The sequence below is a fragment of the Cervus canadensis genome, chromosome 33 (genome assembly GCF_019320065.1).
Source record: "Cervus canadensis isolate Bull #8, Minnesota chromosome 33, ASM1932006v1, whole genome shotgun sequence".
NCBI lineage: Eukaryota > Metazoa > Chordata > Mammalia > Artiodactyla > Cervidae > Cervus > Cervus canadensis.
Window position 1 is genome coordinate 5,122,046 of NC_057418.1, and position 26,624 is coordinate 5,148,669.

Genomic DNA, 26,624 nt, shown 5'->3' on the forward strand with positions numbered 1-26,624 from the left:
CAACACCAACCTCTCACAGACAGTTTCTATTATAGGCTGACAGTGTTGAAATCCTTGAATTCTTTCAAGCAGTTTTCCAATAACTCTTAAGTGCTAACATCTAGTTTTCATTACAACATTCCTTCAGCTAGCATATTTCAAAGGATGGTAGACTATTCCTAAACTTATTAATACTGTTTTCTTTCCTCAGTGTTTTAATTTGAAAAAGATAACCTTCTAGAATAATCATCAGCCTGAAAGACATTTTTAAAAATCAAATAAATTTACAGACAAAAGTAAAAAAAAAAATTGTCTCCTCACATTTCAAGTAGTATTGGAAGATCTAATATACATAATACTCAAGGATCTTTAAGAGAACTAGATCTCACTCAAGATATGAAAAATTATTCAGAGATATCTACATATTCAGAAATCATTAATAACATAGAAAAATTCTCACAAAATATGCTGAAACAAACCCCATACAGTCTAGGTTTAAGTCAATAAATGTGTAACATTTCAACTGTCTTGTTACTGAGAACAATTAAATGCAATTTTTAATCTGTTTTTTAAAAACAGAAGTACTAGGTGTGTGTGTGTGTGAGTCGCTCAGTCATGTCTGACTCTTTGTGACCTCATGGACTGTAGCCTGCCAGGCTCCTCTGTCCACGGAATTCTCCAGGTAAGAATACTGGATTGGGTAGCCATTCCCTCCTTCAGGGGATCTTCCCGACCTAGGGACTGAATCACGTTGCAAGCAAATTGTTTACCGTCCGAGCCACCGGGAAAGTCCACAGTGCTAGGTAACTGATGTCAACTGTATTCACCGCTGTGATATGTGAATAATTCATATGTATAAATAATATCACATTAGACCATCTGAGCAGGTTTAAAAATCTCATCTATCAGGTGCTTTTATTCACTGATATCCTGATGGTCACAGTCCTCTCTAGGAACAGAGTGAAAGCTGGACTGAACCAGTCACATGTACCCAGCAACGTGGCACCAGCCACAAAAGATGCATTTGCTCAAAACATCACTAACCAAGGCCACAGGGAGCGGCCGGAAGATGCCCAAGACAGCATGTTCTCTGCACGAGGAGGGAGGCAACCTTCGTTTGAAACATTCAACAAAGCCATCACCCGTGTGAGGTAATCTTTCAACCGGACATTGAAGCTACTTTATCTGACTTAAAAATAAACACAATCTGGATCCAAGTTAATCAGTTGATTTTCGACTGTTCCACATATTGTTTAGAATTATCAGTATCTGTATGAATAGAAATTACAGATAAAGAAGCTAAAGGGAAGAAAGCCCTAGTTCTCCATGGTTGACTTCTGCCACTCAGCAACAAAGTCAATAAAATAAACTAATAAAAAGGGAGCACTTTCCTTCCTTCCTTCCATCCGCCGTGCTCACTGGCTCAGGAAGCCGCCCCACGCGGGACGTCAACAGGATCCCACGCCCACTGACGTCCAATGGCTTCAGCCGATGGGAAGTTCTCAGATATGATCAGAGAGGAGAAGCCAGAAAGGCCAGGGGTTTTAACACCCAGACTCCCTCCCTGTGCAGTGGCATCGGGGTGGCTCTGTCCTTGACAATCGCAGCTCCCCTCAAGCCCTCTCCACACGGATCTCTCCCCTACTCTCTGCCTCACCAATCCACAGCCAGAAGGTGAGGAGAGCAGCTGTTAACAGCTCACAGGTATCATTCTGCTCTTTGGTTTCCATCTGTCTTTGTCAAGAGCCCTTTCATTCAACATCCTCACCTTGTCCTGACAGAAGTGTGCCATTAAAAACTCTTTTGACAATAAAATAGTAATTAAAAACTTGTAAACATGCTCTCAAGGCAATGAAAAATGTATAAACACACAAAACTTTAAATTACATGAAAAGTGTTTTTAAATTGCTACAGATTTTTTTTTTCAATGAGCTACAAATATCTTGCTCATCAGGTATTATCTAACAAGTCCATCAGATGATATATTGAATAAATGCATGTTATTCTGACTTTTTTAAAGTGATATACTCCTAACCACACAGTAAGAACTGAAATTATAACAAAACCAGCAACTTTTTAACTTTTCTAACATCAGTTCAGTTCAGTTGCTCAGTCACGTCTGACTGACTCTTTGCAACCCCATGGACTGCAGCACGCCAGGCTTCCCTGTCCATCACCAACTCCCAGTGCGTGCTCAAACTCATGTCCATCAAGTTGGTGATGCCATCCAGCCATCTCATCCTCTGATATCCCCTTCTCCATAACTTCAAAAACAAGAATCCCGAAACCTTCCAGGATTACCATCTAAAAACTGGTTTCTCACTAATGATCAACAAAAGCAGCAGATGGAAGATTCACGTGTGGCAAGAATAACAGGGTTTAGAGGCGATATGGGTTCCGGGGGCCTTTAGGATACCAAATCTGCTCTCTGCTCCCTCCTTTAGTTCTGTGTGTCTGCTGACTCCGCCTGTCCCCATCCTACAGAGAAATGAGCTACAGGACACTGATCTGTTTCACCTCCTAGCAGGATGCGTCAGCAGACATCACACAGATGGGGCCACTTTACACTATGTGGCTGGGGGCAACAAGCCAGCTAGTGTAACAAGCCAGCTGCATTCTGTTTTATGTCGTTTTTGTAAAAATGAAAACATCCAAACCGTAAATAAGATAGTATATGTGGAAGTGTTTTTACAAATTAAGAGGATACAGCATCTAGCAGTTAAAAGTGTTGCTGTCAGAGAGCATTTACTAACATGGAACAGTGTTTTCTAAGAGCAAGTTAAAAATTTACAAAATAATACGCATAGTATAATCCCATTTAAAAAATGTGACATTGCTCAGATTTTTTTTAATAAAACAAGAAATTTTTAAAAAATCAACAGTGCTTTTTTCTGCATAAACCGATTTCTGCCTTTTTATATTCTGCTCACCTCTATTTTTTATGATGAATGTGTATCTCTCTCATAATAACAAAAAAACATTTAAAGAAAGAAGGGAGACACAGAGGAAAAGGCAATTCTTTGCAAATATGAAGTACTATTAACACAAAAGCAAGAATTAATAATCTGAGGCCAAGAGAGAGGATATCTTTGAGTGAGGGGCTTTCCTAGAGATTTCTCAAATCCTCTAACTCCTATAACCTGCACTTCCTAACACGGAAGGATTGGCAGGGTGTTTTAAAAGCAGGCAACAATAGGTTCCCGTCTCATGTTGAGCTGATTCTGGATGTATTGTTCAAAACCAAATACATCTTTCCCCTTATCTTTTGTATCCCCAACCCCACCCTCCATCCCGACTCTCCCTACTACCGCATCATGAAAATTAGGATCATTAAGTAGGAGACGTTTTTTAGACACGAGGCAGCACTTGGCAGAGCAAAAACTGGGACACAGAGTAAAGACAGAATGAGGAGTAAAGAAGGCTGATCAGGTGAGTCTTATAGTAAGTATATATGAAAAGGGATCAACTCATAACATTGAGAAAAGAAGGAAGAATACGGGGGAGAATCAATGGTCCCACCTCACAACCAGAAACCCCAAGGAACTACTATAGAGGCCCTCGGGTGAGGGGCAGTAGTCTTTGCTAAAAGTGAAGCAGGCTCGTTTAAAACTGAAGCCCTCTCAGAACTTCAGTCAACAGACCAGGAAGAGGCAGCTCCCCGTCACACTCCCAGTACCTTGGCATGGTGCAGGTCAACACCGTACATGGAAAGCCTCTTGGCGTTTTCTAAGAACTGAGAGTCAGCTTGTGCTGGAGATAAGCCCCTAAGGATCAAAAGAAATAACATTATCTTATTGGTGGATGCAAAGCAAATCTAGCCAAAATGGGGAAAGGCGTGCATAAGCTTAGAGTTTAGGACAAACGGGTTGGCCCAACTAAATGCACAGACAAGAAAGAAACAGGTAAGAAGGCTCAACCCTCAACCTCCAGCATTTTCTTCTTGTTGATGTTTTCAATCACCACATCAAGTCCAACCCTTCAAGACCCCATGGACTGCAGCACGCCAGGCCTCCTTGCCCCTCACCATCTCCTGGAGTTTGCCCAAGTTCATGTCCATTGCATTGGTGAAGCCATCCAACCGTCTCATCCTCTGTCGCCCCCTTCTCCTCCTGCCCTCAATCTTTCCCAGCATCTGGGTCTGTTCCAATGAGTCGGCTGTTCGCATTCTCAATAGGAACCTACTCATTGCAAAGAGGTGCCCCTCCACCCTCACCCTTTTTATCTTAGAAAGTTGCTTTCATTTTTTTTCTACTAGGGAAAAAAGCCCAGCAGTAATGGGTACAATACAAATTAACTTTAAAAATAAAAGAATATAAAGTCATTGTGTCTTTCTGAGTAGACAAATTTTATTTCACTAGGATTGATCATACCAAAGATCAGAAGTACCTGTACTTGATTTTACAGCTGACATACCCCAACTAAACAAATCTTAAGCTCCTAGAAAGCAGACTTCTGTTAATCTTCATATTTCCCATGGCATTTCAGCACCTGATATTTCAATTTCAAATTATATGATACATGTCTACTGAACAGAATTGGAATAAAGTTCTTAAGAAAATATTTAAAGTCAAATACTGCATTTATTTTTCTAAAGACAAGTCAGTGAAGGTGGTCTGTTAAAGACCTCTGATCTTTGAAATTTCCTTTCAAATCATTTCAATCAAAATTTTTGAAAAATTCAATTTTGCAATATGGGACTTGGTCACTGGGAGTTTTAAAAACTTGTGCTTAAGAAAGCCATTTGTTTTCACACAGATGTAAAAGTTCTCAAAGTGTAACATGGTATTTAAGTAATTAATAATCCTCAGCTAAACCAAAGTCATCCTCTGTGGACAGAGAAACCAACTGTCGATTCATTCCCTTTGTGTCCACTGCCACTCACATTTCTGATTCAAATCCTGATGCTTCATTATCTCCTTGGCTTTCTCAAATATGGTGATAAAAACAATTAAAAGGCAGAAGAAGTGCCAAACAAGTACATATGTTTGTGTCAAGGGTGTGTGTGTGTGTACACGCACACACGTGTGTATGAAGGGAGAGGACTGGGATAGGGCAAGGAGATGTCACAGGGAAATGTAAATATTTCTAATAAATGAAAACAGCCCCGTGAGCACAGTTCCTCGTATTATAGTCATAAAGACAATGAGAGGATATTTCAATGACTCCATGTTGTCTTGACCAGTCCTAGGTGAAGCTTCACAAGGGCAAACTGATAATCCTGTCAGCGATACCCAAATGTCTAGCCAACGCTCTAAGGGAAGTTATCTGAACCCACCACGGCCACTGGCTCCCCAGGAAGCCAGTCTACAGACCTGTGGGTCTTATGCAGCTCTGCCACCTTCTCTTCCAGCTCTTTTGTCTGGGTGGGGGCAAACTGGAAGTCACTGAGGTCATGACTGGCATGCTCTTCCGGGTCATAGTCCCCAAGCTCAGCCTGCAGTGTGTACGATCCCAGGAGGGCGTGAGTCACAAAGGAGCAGGGCAGGCGACCCGAGGCAATGTCCTGCCGGAGCTGAAGGCACAAGAAGTATCTGTGAAGAACAGGGAAGAAAGAGCAGAGAGAACAGTTACTCAAGACTGGAACACTCATAATTCCAATATTCCTTTGGAAAAAAATATACAATATGGCACTCTTCAAATCCAGAGCAAAAAAGTATTCCATAACAAGAAGCCCGACGTCCTCCATGGATTCCTAATTTTGTGATCTATTTACAGAAACTGAATCAGAAGGGCAAAGTAATAGATGGAAATTCTGAACTGCTATTCTGGCAACAGTGTATTTTTACAATTACAATAAAGAGTTTTGTGACTGCAGGTGAAATTCTAATCACTTAGTCTCCTTGGACTTAAAACCAATCAAAATTAGCATGCCCTTCAAAAGTTGTAGAGATTAATAAAATTTAAGAAACAGCTGCAGTTTTTAAGCATTTGCAAGAAAAGCTAAGGTCACCCACCCTTTATTCTCTCTACCGTTTTCATGCTAATTTCTTTTCCTGAGATCTTTTAATAATAATTACAAATTAGTCTATACTTGGAAGCCCTCACCCGCCCATTTACCCCATCCAAAGAGGCAGCTAATTCAGTTTACAGTAGAAAAGGCATGGGTTTGAGAGTCAGGCAGAGCTGACTATTAATTTACATGCCTAAGACTAACTTCTGGTCTGTAAAATGGGAATAACTATTTCCCTTTGAAGGTAAGGGCAAAAAATTGGATAATATAAATTAAACACATAGCATGGTAACTGGGAATCAGTGGCTAGTAGCCATAACCATAATATTATATCATTCAAGGCTCCAGGTGGGTTATTATACAGTTATAAAAAAATACTGGCTTTTACTAAATAACATGCAGAAACACATTATTTATACTCGGTGAGGATCTGGGTCTGGTGGGGGGGGGGGGGCGGTGTCTCCCTATCAGCTCTTTGTGGTAACATTTTAAAACCCAATTTCTACTCTTAAATTTAACTGCTTGCTAAGGTTACCATCAACCCCACCCAACAAAACGGCAGGATCCTCCCTCCTTCTTGAAGACTGTTCAGTGACTACCATTCCTACGGGCTGCGGGCTTCTTCCCGTGGAGCCTTTTCCCTGGCACGTGTCACGGCCCTGTCCTCCTCTTGCCTCTACCCAATGCATTCAGACAGACAAGCCGCTTCTGGTCCAGGACTCTTGTTGAGGCAGAGAACGTGGCCCAGTACAAGGAATCAGCCATCCCCCAAGTCAGTTACACCTGTATTACACCCTAATCTCCAGCCAGGCAGGGCAAGGACTCTGTTTATCATTATCATAATCCCACAGTAAACAAGAACTTGTGCTCCTTAATTTTCTAGGAATGACAAGTGCTCCATTATTTTCTTAAGGATGAAAGTCAGCTCACTATCACTGTTGGCATGCAGTTCAGGACAGGGTAGGGGGGGAACTGGGCTGTCCAGAGAGGAGGGCAGGGTGGGGGTGGGGTAAAAAAATCATAGTTCAATAGACTTCCAAAAATAAATTTTAAAAAAGTTTTTCATTTTTCTACCTTTGCATCGCCTTTGTAATATAAGATCATTACACAGGCACACATGGGTTACACAATAAAAACCATCTTAAAATGGTATTAAAATTTGAAATATTAAGTACCAGTAATTTTTGACAGTATAACATAGGAAACAAAATTGCTGCAATTTAAAAAAAAAATCCATTACTTGAATATAAGTGGGGAATTAAAGAAAAGTGAACAAAATTTTTGAAACTAGAAACAGTTCAAAGTATTCTGGAATATTCATTTCCCAGGAAACTTCTAAAACTCTACTCAAGAATAAATATTTTTGTTTTAATGCTGAAATTACCACCATTCCCCCAGGGCACAGAAATGAGAGCTGTAAGTAAAGAATCATTTTTAATAAAAACATAAAGTACCTGGTGATATCTTCAGTCAGTTGAGAGGGATCAGGAGGATAAAACTTCACATTAAAGCTGAACAGCCAAGGAAGATCTGTGATTATTAAAGATCATGATTATTCATCTGACCAACACAATGACCATTTATTTACAGATAAAACTTAAAAGTCAATCGGTGTTCATATAGTATAGATCAGTTCCAACATAAATCAGTTTGGAGAATTTTGTTTCTTAATTTAAAGAAAATATCATTGACAAAGCAAAAATGAAATAAAAAATAAAAATCATTTCCATAAATAACCCATCATTAAAGAATAATAAGGTTCATTTTTTCATAAATGTTCACTGGTAGCCTCACATGTGAGGTTCCTTTACATGGTGAGCTAGAATGCAAAAATTTTAATATAACCTTCACATAATAGTTTAAGATCTGTTTTAACCACAGGATCTCTAGATGCCAAATCTCCACACTTAAAAACAAAAAGAAATCTAGGATTTCTACATTGTTGGGGTTTCAAATGATCAATGTAACCATTCAAGAAATGATTAATGGGCTATTTGAGAGAGTGATAAAACATCATAACACTTAAAGACAATAAAAGTATTTCCCAGGTTTTATAAAGTAGGCTTAAAAACATGCACATATAACATACACTTTGCTGTAGTGTGCCTAAAGAGTAAATATAGTAAGCAACCATGTCATAATGACTAACAAAAGTTAAAACATTGCTATCTATATTACCATGTAACTAATATTTGATTTATCATGCTTCAGATGGCTTTAAAAACAAATCAACAACAACAAACAGACACACACAACTCAGGGGACAGTGCAGGCATTATTTTCCAAAAGGGATCAAAATAATTCCAGTGGCCTGAATGTAGAGTTATACTCACAGTTCATGGTATTTCCAAATAGAAGCCAAAAAAGGTGTGTGTCTGTGTGCTATTTCATACACTATTTGAAAGCTTTACAGTTGCTTTCACTTTGGACTTGAAGAAAAATTTCTTGCATCCTATTCTCTTGCTCAAGGGATCCTTTTGTTCTTTTCTCACGACAGACACATTGATTTATCTCCCACTCAAAAGTCAATGAAGCTATTTGCGGGGCGGGGACAGAGACTCAGACATAGAGAACAGACTTATGGACACGGGGAAACTGAGAGGGTGGGACAAACGGAAGAAACAGCGCCGAAATACACACAGCACTGCGTGTGTAACAGGGAACTCACGGGAAAGCGCGGTACCACGCAGGCAGCTGGCCTGGTGCATCCGTGACGGCCCAGAGGGGAAGCGGGGTGGGAGGGAGGCTCCCGAGGGAGGGGACGGGGCACGCCCGTGGCTGATGCACGGCAGAGACTAACCCGCCACTGTAGGGCGATTATCCTCCAATTACAAATAAACTTTAAAAAAAGTCAATGGATAGTTATCGAATGTCTACTGTGAACACGCAGCATTACATAGCACCCTTGCTGAGTCTGGGCTGAATACATCATTATTCTACTAATACAAGTCAATCCTGCTGAATTTCAGGAACAGACTTTGCTTCCCTCTACACATTTAAAACATCATAAAAAAAGATATGGAACTTTTTTGAGTATTAAGAAACATGCCATTTTTTGGCCAGCAGCACCAGGTTGGCTGTGATGCATGTGTACTTGTTAGAGGTCATTCCTAACCCATAATTAAGCAAAGTCATCACAGAATTATCATTTCGTTTTTTAATGGATCCTTATTTACTTGTCTTCTAGGTATTAACACTAGCACATGCTAACCAGGACAGACAACAGGAATAAGTTTCTAATAGAACACATAGTTCAGGATCTATTTTCAGTTTTAAAGTTGATTAAAAATAAATAAATAAATAAAGTTGATAAAATGCACCAATAATGCTCAACTTTTTATTTAGTTATATACTATTGATATTATCATTTCTACCTAGCTATATAAACTGTGTGTCTAGCTATGGATTATTTACATATTAATACAGGCAAGCCTAAGATACATAAACATAGTCTTATGTATCTATATAGTCTTACTTGTGCACATTTGCAAACATGAAGATTTTGAGGCTATTTTCACACAGGAACTGATCGGCTGTTGGTTGTTAGTGTTAGCTGCTCAGTCATGTTCACCTCTCTGTGACCCCATGGGCTGTAGCCCCCAGACTCCTCTGGTCCATGGGATTCTCCAGGCAAGAATAATGGAGTGGGTTGCCATTTCCTTCTCCCGGGGATCTTCCCAACTCAGAGATCAAACTCCGGACTCCTGCATTACAGGCTGATTCTTTACCATCACGTAACCCAAAGAAAGGCAGTGCCAAAAAATGCTCAAACTACCGCACAACTGCACTCATCGCACACGCTAGCGAAGTAATGCTCAAAATTCTCCAAGCCAGGCTTCAGCAGTACAAGAACAGTGAACGTCTAGAAGTTCAAGCTGGATGTAGAAAAGACAGAGGAACCAGAGATCAAATTCCCAACATCCGCTGGATCATCAAAAAAGCAAGAGAGTTCCAGAAAAACATCTACTTCTGCTTCATTGACTATGCCAAAGCCTTTCACTGTGTGAACCATAATAAACTCTGGAAAATTCTTCAAGAGATGGGAAAACCTGACCACCTGACCTGCCTCTTGAGAAATCTGTGTGCAGGTCAGGAAGCAACAGTTAGAACTGGACATGGAACAACGGACTGGTTCCAAACAGGGAAAGGAGTACATCAAAGCTGTATATTATCACCCTGCTTATTTAATTTATATGCAGAGTACATCATGAGAAACGCTGGGCTGGATAAAGCACAAGCTGGAATCAAGATTGCCAGGAGAAATATCAATAACCTCAGATATGCAAGTGATACCACCCTTATGGCAGAAAGTAAAGAACTAAAGAGCCTCTTGATGAAAGTGAAAGAGGAGAGTGAAAAAGTTGGCTTAAAGCTCAACATTCAGAAAACTAAGATCACGGCATCTGGTCCCATCACTTCATGGCAAATAGATGGGGAAACAGTGGAAACTGTAATAGACTTTATTTTCTTGGGCTCCAAAATCACTGCTGATGGTGACTGCAGCCATGAAATTAAAAGACCCTTGCTCCTTGGAAGAAAAGCTATGACCAACCTAGACAGCATAGTAAAAAGCAGAGACATTGCTTTGCCAATAAAGCTATGGTTTTTCCAGTAGTCATGTATGGATGTGAGAGTTGGACTATAAAGAAAGCTGAGGGCTGAAGAATTGATGCTTTAGAACTGTAGTGCTGGAGAAAACTCTTGAGAGTCCCTTGAACTGCAAGGATACCCAACCAGTCCATCCTAAAGGAAATCAGTCCTGAAGCTGATGCTGAAACTGAAACTCCAATACTTCGGCCACCTGATGCGAAGAGCTGACTCATTGGCAAAGACCCTGATGCTGGGAAAGATTGAAGGTGGGAGGAGAACGGGACAAGAGAGGGTGAGATGCTTGGATGGCATCACTAGGAGTGGGTGATAGACAGGGAGGCCTGGCATGCTGCAGTCCATGGGGATGAAAATAATTGGACACGACTGAGCAACTGAACTGAACTCAACAAAGATTAATGTTTACCTCTGCTAGTTGTCTCTTAACTGAATAAAAAATCATAGCAGAGACTGGCCTAAGATAGAATAAACAGTTCTTTTGTGCATTTTAACACAAGCAGAAAGAAAGAGGTAAAAATACAACAGCTAAAACTTCATTTCCTCAGCCTACTTTCATGCTCAGGATGGTACAGAACTTCACTCAGGAAACCAGCTCCAATAGTTTGGAAAAGCCAGATCCTATGTGTTACTGTTATTCCTCTTGCTAAACCACAAGGGCAAGTTCTGAAATAACTCTTTAAAAGAAAAAAGAAAGGAAAAAAACCTTCACAAATAATCAAAATGTAAGACTGTGATTCATAATCAGCAAGAAAGTCTTGCCCTCTAAAAGTTAGGATAGCTCCATGACTCTGAAATGAGTAGCACATAAAAATAATCCAACAAAAGCCAGAACAAAACCATAGGAAACAAACTCAATAGAACACCAATCGTGTTTCAGAGGTTATTCTGTTTCGTCCACAGGCTGGGTCACTTGGCAGGTCTGGTTTCAGAGAAGTGAAAGAACCAAACATCTGTCTCTTTTGTGAATTCATGAACTTTGCAAAGTTTTAACAACTGTAGAGAGGACTAGAAAAAGCTCTAAAGCTTTCTCATACAGTTTCGTACATAATGTAAGCATAATGTATCTATGTCTAATTACTACTTTCCTTTATTCTCTCCCTTTTCTATTAGGGACCAAAGGTAACTGGATAAAACATCAAGCTGATAAATGCAGGACAGAGGAATGGATAGAAAGCCAGGGGTGATAGTCAAAAGACAGGGTGACCCCAGATGACACTAAAAGCCCCACAGCCTGAGAAGCCCGTCAGGCCCTCAGTCCTGGGCAAATCAGGAAAGTTACTCTAATCAAAGATATCTTTAAAACATGAAAAGAAAGATGAGTATACAAGGAGAGGAAATGGGAAAAAAATAAATTATACACTCAGACTGGAAAAGGAGAGTACAAAAGGAAAGAAATGACAGGGAAAATTGCCCAAATGATCAATAATTTGAGAGACAGAGAGAAAGAAATGAAGAAAACAAATGTGGAGAAACAAAACTGAGACAGAAAGTAGATGGAAAGAAATAGAAGGGAAAAGCAGAGATGTGTTTCGGTGTTTTAATGCTGGGAAGAAATATGTAGGGAATAACAAACAAGAAGGGAAAGGAAACCAACAGTCCCAAGGGCACCCTGCAGCCAGCACCCAGGGAAACAGCTTCTCCCTGGACAGCTCTGGGGCCCAGCATCCAAAGGACTAGGAAGAAATCTGTTGTCTTGTCTAAATATTCCAGCTCTTCATGGCTCCCTGCCTTTTCTGCTTCAGACTTTAACAGACCCCGAAGTAAATGAAGTAGCCAGATCCTCTATCAGAGATTCCTGTGTGATGCTAATGATTCCTGACGCAGATATTACAAAACCAATCACAGGAGAGGACTAAAGCTGGTTAGAGAGGGATACATCAGTCACTTAGGGAGACAACAGAACAAATGGGAAAATGGAAGACAGGGACAAGCAGGACCAAGAACAAACCCAGACTCAGAGCACCAGTGGTCCAAGGGGGGATGGTTCTTTGTGATCTTCACCCCTCAAACCCTCACTCCAGGACATCTAGGAACACTGTATCCACATGCTTCTGGGGCCAGAGGTCGGCTTATCAATTAAACTAACTGGCTGCTGCTGCTGCTAAGTCGCTTCAGTCGTGTCCGACTCTGTGCGACCCCATAGACGGCAGCCCACCAGGCTCCTCTGTCCCTGGGATTCTCCAGGTAAGAACACTGGAGTGGGTTGCCATTTCCTTCTCCAATGCATGCATGCGTGCTAAGTCGCTTCCGTCAGGATTCTCCAGGTAAGAACACTGGAGTGGGTTGCCATTTCCTTCTCCAATGCATGCATGCGTGCTAAGTCGCTTCCGTCGTGACCGACTCTGTGTGGCCCCGTGAACCGCAGCCCACCAGGCTCCTCTGCCCACAGGATTCTCCAAGCAAAATACTGGAGTGGGTTTCCATTTCCTTCTCCGAAACTAACTGGACCCACCATCAAAATCAAGTAGGCAAAGCAAGGGTAACAGGGCTCCCTTAGGTACATTTTCTATAAAAAGGGCAAGTTACAGAAGAGTGGCTTTCCATTGTTTTCCCCAGAGATAAAGATCAGGTGTTGCTTCACAGTGGTAGACATCGTGAGCAAATATTTAAGACTAGGGATCTAGAACCTCTTGACCAGTAGAGGAGTCCCTAAACCATCACCAAAGTAAATAGTCATAACTCTACAAAATAGTATGAGTTTCAACTTGCTATATAGTATGAATGCAAACTAGAGTCTATCATTCTATCACTATCTTATTCTAGCTTACATCCCTATGAATTTTACTAAAAAAAAAAAATAGACATAAATATTAACTTAATAAGTTCAAAAGTATGATGATCTAATACTCACTTCGCAGCTGTCTCTTTATTTCTTTTGCGGGATCTAGCCAGTTCTGCAAGGGGAGAAAAAAAGGTTACTTAACCCATAAGAAACAGTCTCCATAGTCCAAAATGAAACAGTTGACAGTTCACATACTTATTTAAATATAAACATATTTTAACAAAGTCCTATGCTATTAGCATTCCACTAGGCTTAGTACCGATTTGTTTTTGAAAGTGTATGTGTGTGTTATAAATAAAATATTGAAACACTTTAAGGTGGATCTCTTGGGCTTCATTTTCTAGGATGTGAAATCAAAACCCACCCAAATGAGGAGACATAATATATGTACATATAAGTCTTTATTTTGCAGTAGAACAAAGAGCAAACAGCCCCTGCAGACACTGAAATGATAGCTCAGTCAAGGACAATGATGGGCTCTTATTCATGAAGGACAAAATGTGCATTGGAAACCACGGGTTGAAAGCACATATACCCCAATCAAACACAGTCATCTCATCTCCTAAGGCCAAGTCCTCCTGAGACCGTGGCTTTTCCCTGCCTCTGTACAAGGCCATGGAGAAGCACTGTCAGACTGGAGCTGGTCTTCATGTGAGATCTTTTTTTTTTTATGATCTCTATTTTTATTTTATTTTCCCGTTTATTTTTTTATTAGTTGAAGGCTAATTACTTTACAATATTGTAGTGGTTTTTGTAAAGCAACCTAGATGCCCATCAGCAGACGAATGGATAAGGAAGCTGTGGTACATATACACCATGGAATATTACTCAGCCATTAAAAAGAATTCATTTGAATCAGTTCTAATAAGATGGATGAAACTGGAGCCCATTATACAGAGTGAAGTAAGCCATGTAAGATCTTTTTAAATCCTCATTCTGAGTTAAGAGTCACGATCCTAAGCAACTTCTTTCTACTTCTCCTTTATTTCCACACTTGAAGAAAATTTTAAAAGATTCCAGGAAAACATTGTAATAGCTTAAAGGCAAAAAGACCAAATTTTGAACTAGTAGGTTCAAATCATTTAAGGACATTAAATATTTGTCTTTCAAAGCTACAGGTGAAAGGCGTATCCAAAAATAACTATATATACATACATATATATACACACACACACACATGTTTATATATGCTATATGTTTATTTTTTATATGTCTCCTACCTTATCCTCAAGTCATTATTAAAGTTTACTTTATCCTCACTAGCAGAACAATTATATTTTAGGAGATATATTAAAATGATTCAAATAACTGACTTTACAAAAAAATAAATTTCATGCATTCTAAAAGCATCTCAAGTAATGTGTTATAACATTTGTATTTTAAATATTAATAGAATTTTATTTGCATATATAAAGCAAACAGTTAAAAGATTTATCGTTATAGAGAAAATTATAACAGACAATCTTAACAATACACTGAATGGGTACAACAGAACATCATCTTACCCACTATGAAGTAGTAGTAATAACAGGGTGCTTTGACAGCAAAAGCATGGGTCTTACTGTGCCATTCAGGGCTTACACTCGGGGCAGCAAGGATCCAAGGTGTGCATGCTCTGTTCAAACACTGGTCATATTCAACCCTCTCAACAAGGAGCTGCCAGAGCCTGGGCGAAGTTTCACAGGACTGCTGGCCCAGCTGTGTGGCCCGCTGAAGCGCAGGGCCTGCGGGACCCCCTCACGGGAGCTCCAGGGCTGTGGCAGGGCGCGGCTCTCCTCCTCCCCGAGAAGACAGCCTGCATTCAGCTTCCCGGCCCTGCAGCTGCGGTCCACGACAGCTGGCTCACAAACGGCGCGCTCTCATGAGGCCCAAGAATGAGAAAACACATCCTTCAGTCTCCAGCGCAGCCCAGGGAGCGGCTGGGGGAGAAGAGGGAAGGAGGCTGCAAAGTGTGGTGGCGTTTCATCCAAGGAAGGAACCACCAGAGCGAGAAAAACTGAATCGGAGACAACCAGTGCCACGCTGAAAAGGAGAAGTCCCTCAGAACACGAGCGCAGAGAAAGAGAAGGGGAGGAGGGACTACTGGTCTCCCAGGCCTCAGCAGACCCTCCCAACCCCCAGCCTCACCGGGAGACAGTTGCTAGAGATGCCGCCCGTGGAACAGAAGGAAAAAGACACCACCTCTCTGTTCTCAGAGGGAAACGGGGGAAGCAATACCATCTTCTGGGACCCCCGGGGGTAGCCCTGTGACCCCGCCACCTGGCACCGTCCATTCCCAGCTGAAGCACCGAAGCCATGGAGAAGTCAGCGGACAGCTTCTGGATAGCGCGGGGACAGTCGATACCAGCTCCGCAGACCCAGGAGAATGACCGAGAAGCTTCAGTGCCCCAGCCAGCCACGGTCAGACCGACTCGCTCTTGGGCCACTTCTCACCACACTGTCACGCACAATATTAAGGTTGAAGTGGCTTCTCTTTATTTCAGAGCCCATTCAGAGACTAAGTAGGCAGAGTGCTACTCATGTGATCAAACAGGGGCAGCAGAGCGGACTCCTTGCATCCACCAACCCGGGTGGCCCCTTGCTCACCATCAGCTAACCATGCTCACTCCCACAGGAGTAAGGAGGTCTCTGTAAGGCCAGGAGAGACCCCATTTCCTGTATCCTTCACAGGACTTGGCAGCCCAGGCAACCAGTTTAAGTACTAAATTAACACATTAGTGACCAGAGACGTATTAACACATCTTCTGTCCCCAAATGTTACTCACTGGAAACAGTTCAATATTCACTTACACAGCACATCTCTGGCCACCGGTGTTGAGTTTCTGCAAAAACCCCCCAGTCAGTAACAAGCTAATACCTGTTGGTGAGTACCTGGCCTTTGTCAGCCTCCTCCTTCCTCTTGCTGTGGTCACCTTAAAAGACTACAGATTATTTTTCTTAGGCTTATTTTTATTTGAATAACTAGCTCCAATGAGTCCTTCAATCATGATGACTGGGATATAATTTTACTGCCTAGGTTCGTTAAGTCCATAAGTAAAAAACCCAAAAATGCCCTAACATGACTTTTAAAAATAATACCAAGTCTAAATTTTCTGCATTATCAATTACAAGTAAATAGTAGATATAAAACTCGTTACAAATTCTTGGTTTTGATACTTGAGAAGTGCTGGGGAGATCAAGAAGCAGATGCAGAAAGACGGACAAAGCCAGAGAAAGACATGAATGCACACACACGCACACCCATGACAGACTACGCTGCACCGCTCGCCTTGTATAAACATTTGCTGCCACATACATAGATTTTCGAATCGGATACATGTAGAGCAAAATTCTGCCTTCCACCGACTCTGTGATCTTGGGCTCATTAGTCTTAATTTAAGCCTCAATTTCCTAAACTTTAAGATGAAGATCACATCATCTACCTCATGGGGTTCTTCTTTTCAAACATTCATTCAAATGTTTCCTGAAGAGTAAGGACACACACAAAGGACTTTATCCAATGCTTTTAATAGCAGATGTTTTCTGTCAATGATAAAATTAAATTGGCCCATCACCTTTCTGTGTATATCTCTTTTCACGTAATTTTTTATTTCCAAAGGTGATGTACTATATATATTAAAGAATTTAATGTTTATGTGACTATTTCTACCCACAAAAAGTTAATAAATCAGACTCTAGATTCAAAAAATATAGTCACTGCAGTCATGGGCCAGATGAGAGAAAAAAATCAGAACCCTCCCTCCTCAGAGAATCCTATCACAGGCTTCCAACAAAAGTAAATTAAAATTAAAATGTGGTCCTAGAATATCTGTGCTATTAAAATTATCTTAATGAAATCAAAAGTCTATGAATCAGGGGGAAAGAGTATTACATCTCTATCTTCATTAACCTTTAGCTGAAATTCAACATTACAATCAGTTATGAATACAGAGGGGAAAAATTCTGGCTAATATCAACAGTGCTCTTAGCTTTGTCACTGATAGGAATCAAAACTTTTTCCACAGCACATCAGAGTAGTTGCAGATCTTAAAATATCACTTATGCTAATATTCTGAAATCACAGTAGGGGTTAGATATTGATGATGACTTTATCTCAATTTTTAAATTAATATGTTAGAATGTTATTTACTGGTTTCCTTCATAGGCCTGTGTACTTTATTATAATCACATATTTCAAACACTGTTCTGAGATGCATCCCATATATGATTTTACATAAAATTATCAATAGCTTAAATCATAGTCTTATGGTTGAAAGATGCAGTTTGGACTGGAAAGAAATCCCAATTATATGTCAATGTTAATCTTTCATTCAGCGTTTAAAACTTAAATTGTGAAACACGCTGAATTATGAGTAATGAATACCAAATATTTTGAAATTGGCAATTAGCCCACTGAATAAAACTACTTCTTGAATACAAAAATAAAAAAGAAGCAGTGCATAGAATTCACCAGACTGTCAAAGGAATCCACCACAAACAAAACAAAAATCTGCCTTGGAAAGTTACAGAAAAAAAAATTGTTTTTAAACTAAGCAGCAAATAGCTATACACATATTTTTTCTTTCACACTCAAGTCCTTCTGCCACTTAATTAGGAGAAGCTCCTTAGGATTAAGGAGCTGTTGCTGTCGCTAAGCTGTGTCTGACTCTTTTCAACCTCATGGACTGCAGCACACCAGGCTTCCCTGTCCTTCTCTACCTCCCGGAGTTTGCTCAAATTCACGACCACTGAGTCGGTGAGGCTATCCAGCCATCTCATCCTCTGTCATCCCTTTCTCCTTTTGCCTTCAATTTTTCCCTACTACTCTCTTCTCCACTACAAATCTGAGGCTGTAGAACAGTTTTGGTTAATATCAAGCCGTCTGTCACTTCCCTATAACATTTTCAATACTGAGTCTCAGAAAACGTGTGAAATAAAGTGATTCTCATTTATTTTCTAACAGAAACACCTAGAAAAATATAAAAGCTTCATTACGAATCACTATATTTACGTTCATTGGATGCTGGTGTTAGAAAAACCTCAGAGACTGTATGGTGCAGATGTCCACGAGAACTGTGAAGAGCCTCACTCCCCACCAAGAGGCTGTGAGCACCCCAACACCGAGCCACTTGGGGTTACTAGTGCCCCCTGCTTTCTCGGCTTTCGTGACATTCCAAACTCCAGTAATTCTCTCTGCCACTTCAAAAGAGCACTTATGCCCTAGATCGGTGCTTCTCAAGCCTAAATGTATATGTAAATGACCTGAAGCTCCAGTCCAAATGTAGATCACCAGACAGTGAGCCTGGGGTGAGGATTTGGAAACCCTCTCACCGCTAACAAGCTTCTGGGGGATGCCAATGCTTCTGGGCCCTGGACCACCCTTTGAGCAGAAGAATCATAGACTAGTCATGCCTTAAAAACTGGTGCTTGTCAATTCTGCCAGTGAGAGACATTAAAGTTAACCCAACACACACCCTATCACCAGATGGTAAACAATAATTTTGTCTGAAATCTGCATTTTCCTTTAAGAATTTATAGCACTGAAGCAGATCTACTTTACTGTACATACCTCTGTCTAAATTAAGTTTAACAGAACACTGCCATCATGCTGGTGTTAGCAGAAACGTCACAGGCCTTCTAAGCTACAGTGAAACATTCACCATGCGTCTGGGAGAACATGATTCCAACTCCTATCTGTGGTATTATAAGGTGTATCCGGATTGAATATAGAATTTTATTAAAGAACAGTTTATATACAACAAATAGTTTAATATTGGAGTTTTTAGTTCTAGTTTTGGTGAGGGGAGGAAATGGTCTATCAGAGAAATGCATTAATCAATTTTTATAAATTTAGCTGTGGATATCAGCTACACTTCAAACAAGCTCCCCTTTCAATATAGCTGGAAGCAAAATGACATTAAAATCCCTGGGCCAGATGCCAAATTCTATTAACATCAAAAACTCAAGACAGTCTTTTCCCTTTAAAGACAATCCAAAACTCTTAATGATGGTTCCATTTAGACATGAATACAAGCACTATATAGACTTAGACTTCTGTGTATAAAAGAATAACACATTGCTTGATTTCACGTATTTTTAACAAATTTTCCACAATAAAGCTTATATGAGTTCTCAGCAGACATTAAAAAGTTCCAACATTAATAATGATAGATTTTCATACTCAAGAGTGACGTGAAAGGCTTCCAACCATAAGAGATATAGCACTACACTAAAATAAAGATTAGACTTTCCTCTCCTTGGAAAGTGTTCATACAAATAACCATGGCTTTACCTCACCTTCTTATTATATGTTAAAATAAGTGACTGAAACATCTATAAACACAGATAATATTCAGCATAAAAAAAAGCAGTTTAAATTCCTATATCCTGTAGCACTGCATTGGTGAAAATGCATGAGCTGAGTTAGTGCAACAATATAAGTTTCTGTGGGGAAAAAAAAAGACATGATACAAATTTATATCGGGGAAAATAAAAGTTCTTTTGCCCAGATGTCTTAAGAACTGGATTTTATCTACATAAGCAAGAAGGAGTAAGAAAATTACACAAGACAAAAGTTACACAGGAAAATCAGATTATATGTGAAATAATTAAATATTGGCAATGCCAATTACATGTGTGCATTCATTTTCTGCAAAGTATTTCAGAAAGGACACCCCACTGTTTATTCTTCCATTGTTCTACAGTTAAGGTCTAGATAACAAAGTGTGTGCCTAATTTTGTGGGCATTTTCATCCCAAATTTTGGACGAGAAACTACAGAGTTAAAAATACACAATTATGAGTTCTTGGTTTAACAGCTTTTTTGGTCCATGGCAACCCTATGGAGAACTCCTCCAAACTTAACCTTACCTTAATCCTGCCTTAATGACCTTCGCTTCTCTCTGATTTCAGTCAAACCTTTTCATGGCTGAACACTGTCTTGTCACCACACAGAGTTCTCCGCCTCATTAGAAGTCATCATTCCATTCTCAGATGCAATCATTTCTTCTCCTAAGTCTTCTCCCCATTTATTCTAACCATACCTGCCCTTCAACTTAGAACTTTCATCCCTCGGTCCCAGCCGTTTTCTCCCAGTCTATCAGCCCATTTCAGCTTACGTTCCTCCCAGTGATCTTATGAATCAATTAGCTTGATTACCTATGCATCAGGATCTCTGGCTTTCTCAACCTTTTGCCCTCTTACCATAACCACTTGAACATAACACCCCATTTCTCCACTACTATGCCCAGGCTGCAGAGAGCAATAAGAGAAGCAAAATGTATTCTGCTGCCATCACAGTTTTATGATCTCAGCTGGACTGTCAACAGCAAGCAATCCATATCGCTTTTAAATCATTTGCTTGTCTACTTTCTCTGCCATAACCTCAACTGAGGCTCCTTTTATGCTTTGGAGTCCTGCTCACACTCAGATCTTTTTAAAGGCAAGACTGGTTGTCTCATATCACTGCATCAGCTTATCAATGCCATCATTTTTCTGAGCATAAAGGAGATCTCCCAAGCCTTGATAAATAAATATACAGCCTAGATGGCCCTGCATAACCTGACCCCTACCAACACTCGGTCTCCCCTCACTAGCCGCAAGAGACGTCTTTTCATTTTCCAAGAGGTCAGCTGTCCCTACTCAGGGCCCTATGTGTGTGCTTCCTAAGTCCCCTTGGCCCAGCTCAAACTTCAGGTCTCTGCATAAGCATCATTCTCTCCTAGGAAGTCTTCCCTGGTAGTAACCTGAACTCTTCCTATAGAGCAGTAGTCAAAATTTATTAACTGAGTAATTTGGGTTTTTTCCTTTTTTTTTTCACTCTGTCTTCTCAACTGGAACTAAGTGGGGACATTCGTGAAGGCAGAATTTATGTCTTAATTATTCACTGCTAGAGTTGCAGATGCATACTAGTTTGCACATGGGTGGTAATTTTTTTTAATGTGGTTTAAAAAAAAAACACAAAATTCATCCTCTTAACCAACGTTTACTGTACAGTTTAGCAGAACTAACTATATCACATTGTTGTGCAACAGATTCTAGAACTTTTTCATCTTGCAAAACAAACTCTATCCCCAATGAACAACAATTTTCCATTATCTCCTCACCCCAATCCAGGTAACCACCATTTTACTCTGTTTTTCCATGGGTCTGCCTAGGGAATACCTCATACAAGGGACTCACAGTAATTGTCTTTTGTGACTAAACATTTCATTCAGTGTAATATCCTCTAGGTTCATCCATGTTACAGGATTAACAAGACTTCATTCTTTAATGCTCAAAAACATTCTATTCACCATATTCTGAATATGCCATGTTTTATTTATCTAATTCATCCATCAAGGAACATTTGGGCTGCTTCTACCTCTTGGCTATTGTAAGTAGTGATGCAATGAATGTGGGTGTACAAATACCTCTTCGAGATCCTACTTATGATTCTTCAGGATATATACCCAAAAGTGGTAAATCTATTTATAATTTTTTGACTAACTTCTCTACTGTTTCCCTAATAGCTGCACCATATTACTTTTCCATCACCAGAATACAGGTTGGTTTCCTAATTTTTTCACCATCCTTCCTTGCCAACACTTGTTATTTTCTTTTTTTTTTAACAGTGACCTTCTCAATGGGTGTGAGATGGTGCACAGGTTGAATTTTACAATATGTGATACTGTCTAGACACACAGAAGCTACACTGTTTCTAGAACAATGGGGAGAAAGACTGATAAATAAGGTGTGTGCTAAACATCTAGATGGACATTTGTGCTAAATGTCTAGATGTCTAGCTAGAATCAAGATTGCCAGGAGAAATATCAATAACCTCAGACACTCAGATGACACCACCCTTACGGTAGAAAGTGAAGAAGAACTAAAGAGCCTCTTGATGAAAGTGAAAGAGGAGAGTGAAAAAGTTGGCTTAAAGCTCAACTTTTCCTTCAGAAAACGAAGATCATGGCATCTGGTCCCATCCCTTCATGGCAAATAGATGGGGAAACAATGGAAACAGTGACTGACTTTATTATTTTGGGCTCCAAAATCACTGCAAGTGGTAAGTGCAACCATGAAATTAAAAGATGCTTGCTCCTTGGAAGTAAAGCTATGACAAACCTAGACAGCTTATTAAAAAACAGAGATATTACTTTACCAACAAAGGTCCATCTAGTCAAAGCTATGGTTTTCCCAGTAGTCGTGTACAGGTATGAGAGTTGGACTATAAAGAAAGCTGAGCACCGAAGAATTGATGTTTTTGAGCTGTGGTGTTGGAGAAGACTCTTAAGAGTCCCTTGGACTGAAAGGAGATCCAATCAGTCCATCCTAAAGGAGATCAGTCCTGGGTGTTCATTGGAAGGACTGATGCTGAAACTGAAACTCCAATACTTTGGCCACCTGATGTGAAGAACTGACTCACTGGAAAAGACCCTGATGCTGGGAAAGATTGAGGGCAGGAGGAGAAGGGGACGACAGAGGATGAGTTGGTGATGGACAGGGAGGCCTGACATGCTACAGTTCATGGGGTTGCAAAGAGTCGGACATGACTGAGTGACTGAACTGAACTGAAATGTCTAGAAGACAGAACTGTTAACTCTCCTTGAGTTGGGGCCAGGAAGGATGATGGTGGAAAACAACCAAGGAAAATCTCATAGAGTCGAATACCTAAGCTGGATCTTAATAATAGACATTCAGATTCAAAAAAAGAAAAAAAAAATGAGAAGGATATTCCAAATACAAGGGATAGTATGTTCAAGCAGATATGCTATGGACGGGCAAAGCTTCCCTTATGAGAGAAATATGGTGTGAATTGAATATGGATTTTTGTGAGGAGTTACTGAGAAATGAAGACAAAGAAGTAGACCACAGTCACTTGACCAAGAGCTTTGTAAACCACACTAAGAGGGTTAGATTGCATCCATTAAATGGCTTTAAGCAAGGAGTGCCAAGATGGGCTATGCCTTCCCGAAAGTTCGATCTAGCAGTAGGGAGAAGAATGATCACAGAGGTCTGGGACTGGGCAGTTAAACCAGTTAGGAGGCTGATAAAATATTCAAAGCAAGAGATGACAGGGGCCTAAACCAAAGCAAGAACACTGGACAAAGAGAACCAGGAGAAGGATGCCAGCAGGTAGAAGACAGAACTTATTGACTGACAAGCAATGAAAAGAGGTATAAAAAGTGTAAGCAATTTAAAACTACTCTTCAGGGAATAGATGAAGGAGAAGACTAGTTTCCTTTTAGACAAGTGAGTGTAGTGTCCAGTAGAGAGTGAAGTATATGAGTCTGAGACTCAGGAGAAAAACACGGATCAGGCACATATACTAAGAGTCAGCAAAATAAAAAATAGAGACTCCTACTATCTAAATACCATTCTTCACCATGCAACTCTAATGTTTCAGAAATACTGTATGTCTTAATACAGCATATCATGTTTATAACAGAAGTTATTCTACACATTTTACAACATATTGATGGTTTTCCTTCTTAAGAAAGATTAAGTGCTCCTAGCCAAATTTCCATCACTTTCTCTTTTACAGCTTTGAGGGCCAACAGAAGAGCACATGGTTGGAAACATTATCAAGACTACCTTATAATTTAAAGTCTAAAAGAGCACCTAGTTTATTTAGTTGAATGTCTAATATGTTATTACTTCTAAGAAAAATATTCTAAACAGAGTTCTAATAAGAACATTTACACACTATTCAGTGGGCAGGCATGCAATTTAATTGTCTTCAGTTTCAATGTGGAATTAAACCACAAATTAGGTATCAAGGATTTAAAATGCAGCAAGTTGAGAAAAGTCAGTTTATATATAATCATCACTGTTTGTATCCTGCATTTCATTACCAGAATGTATAAATACAAATAATGAAGGCCTGTGGATAAATAAAACTTTACAGTCTATATTCACCTACCTACTGACTCTGACATGAATATTAGATGTTGGGAGGTAACTGCAAAGGTCACAGTGTGACCAAGCGTTCTGGGCATCCTCAGAACCATCACAGTGAGTCTGCCCACAGCCACCGTCTAAAGATTCCAAAGGGCTTCCTTTCAGGGCATAACCCTGGACCCAGCCTTCACTCTTCATCCTGCATCAGTATCTTCTCCACCAGAGTTAAGTCCCAGTACTCAGAAAGTGAAGTAGAGAAAGAACTTCCTTAACAATGAGGAGAGTGACAGAGGCTGAAGGCTTGTGTCCTTCCCCCAAATTCATACACTGAAGCCTAATCCCCAATGTGACAGTATTTGGAGTTGAGGCCTTTGGGGTGATTAGGTCATGAAGGTGGAGCCCACATGAGTGTGATCAGCGACATTATAAGAGAGGCTTTGGAGAGCCCTCCTGCTCATTCCACCATGTGAGGATACCACAGGAGGTCCATGAGCCAGGAAGGGGCCCTCACCACACTGAATCAGCGGGCACCTTGCTCGGCCTTCCCAGGCTCCTGAACAACGAGAAACACAAGTCTATTGTTTACAAGTCACTCAGTCTACAGCACTTTGTTAGAGAAGCTCAAACTGACAAAGACAGAAGGCTAGAGGTTAAGTCTGGTTAATTGCCAGAACTGGTGAATATTTCTCTTTCATATGCTTAGGAAAGGGAGAAGCCCTGAAGGTCCCTGGAATTAGCATCAAGCATTAGAGCACTCTGATTGTCCTGCTTAGCGGCATATCAGGAAGGTCCTGGAGCAGAAACCATCTCAATGCACTCTGGGATCAGGCAGATCTTCACAGAGTCCTGGCTGATCAAATCTACCACTTCAGGGGACTTCCCTGGTGGTCCAGGGGCTAAGACTCCCAGTGCAGAGGACCTGGGTTCGACCCCTGGTCAGAGAACTAGATCACTCATGCAGCAAATGAGGAGCCCAAATGCAGCGATTAAGGATCCCTAATGGCTGCAACTAAGACCTTGTTGTCGTTTAGTCACTCAGTCACGTCCGACTCTTTGCAACCCCACGGACGGTAGCACACCAGGCTCCTTTGTCGATGGGATTTTCCAGGCAAGAATACTGGCGTGGGTTGCCATTTCCTTCTCCAGATATATCAAGTCACCTCTACTCAGAAGACAGTGGGCTCTGGCAAACTCCACTCCCTTCCGACCTGCCAGTTTGATTCTTATAGCGCGGACGTCTGCGTCCAATTCAAGTCACCATGGAGGGGGTCCAGAACGCACCACGGTGGATAAACACCACGTTGAGCTGCAGACACGTAAGAACAGGCTTTCCTTTTACCTGAAAGCAGGAGAACTAGGTTGTCATAAATCTCTTCCCTTTCTTGGAAGGAAAAGAATACCTTTTCCTTCCAACCAGGGAAGACTGACTCATCACTGAGAGGAGAAGCCCTCAGCTAAACAGACACTGGCACGAAACGAGCCTGTCTCCCACCTGTTCTCCTACAGGGCCCTCACCTTCCCTAAAAGTCACTCATTTTCCGTAAGGGCCTTTTCCTACCTCTTTCCCCTGTTAAGATGCCCTGACCACTTCCTACAGTCACAGTTTTCTGTGAACTCCCACTTACTCACATGAATAAAAGTCATCCTTTGTCAGTTTAATTTGCACACCTCTGGAAAACAACTTAAGAGGGTATATTAAAACATTTTCCTCTGACTCCATGGGAAAATATAAGAGTAACTGGGGGAAAGTTTGTATTATTATTTTATTTTTTTCTTGCAGTATGTACATATAAAAAACAGGCTATTATGGACTGTTTAATTCATTTACTAAATCAAACGGCAGAGACATCTTAAGCACACAGTAAGAATAAACCCGTTTATACCATCATCCTTTGATAAAAAGGTTCAGAAACAGAATCCTAGAAAAACAGAAGTGCAACAAAATTGCAGACAATAAACTGATCACAAATCTACCCTGGTACAGCCCAAATCAATCGATCAATCACTCACTCTACCACGTTGTGTCAACTGGACTCTGCCTTCTGTTTTGCCCCCAATAACCCACACAACAGGGCAAGGAACACCTTCATCCCTACCAACCACTCATCTATTCAGCAAGGCAAACGCTCTCCTGAACCTCCAGATAAGTACAGATGGGTATTCCTGATATTTCTTCCAATATTCCTCCTTCCCTGCTTTTTGGGCTTCCCTGGTGGCTCAGACAGTAAAGAATCTCCCTGCAATGTGGGAGACCTGGGTTCAATCCCTGGGTTGGGAGGATCCCCTGGAGAAGTTCATGGCAACCCACTCCAGTATTCTTGCCTGGAGAATCCCATCAACAGAGGAGCCTGACAGGGATTGGAAGAGCCGGACACAACTCAGCGACTAAACCACCACCACAATAAACATAAACTGTCATAATAATAACATGAAATAAGTTATTTGA

General features: G+C 40.6%; 1 protein-coding gene across 13 annotated transcripts in view; it reads right to left on the reverse strand.

Moving 5' to 3' along the window:
- The window catches only part of EPB41L2 (erythrocyte membrane protein band 4.1 like 2), a 205,242-nt gene that overhangs the window by 54,996 nt on the left and 123,622 nt on the right, over nt 1-26,624 (reverse strand). For all 13 annotated transcript variants that reach the window (XM_043456961.1, XM_043456960.1, XM_043456958.1 and 10 more), the window contains 4 exons: nt 13,389-13,431; nt 7,384-7,459; nt 5,292-5,510; nt 3,656-3,743 (listed from right to left, as the gene is read on the reverse strand). In XM_043456961.1, the coding sequence (XP_043312896.1) occupies nt 3,656-3,743; nt 5,292-5,510; nt 7,384-7,459; nt 13,389-13,431 (426 nt within the window). The remainder of the gene's footprint in view (nt 1-3,655; nt 3,744-5,291; nt 5,511-7,383; nt 7,460-13,388; nt 13,432-26,624) is intronic.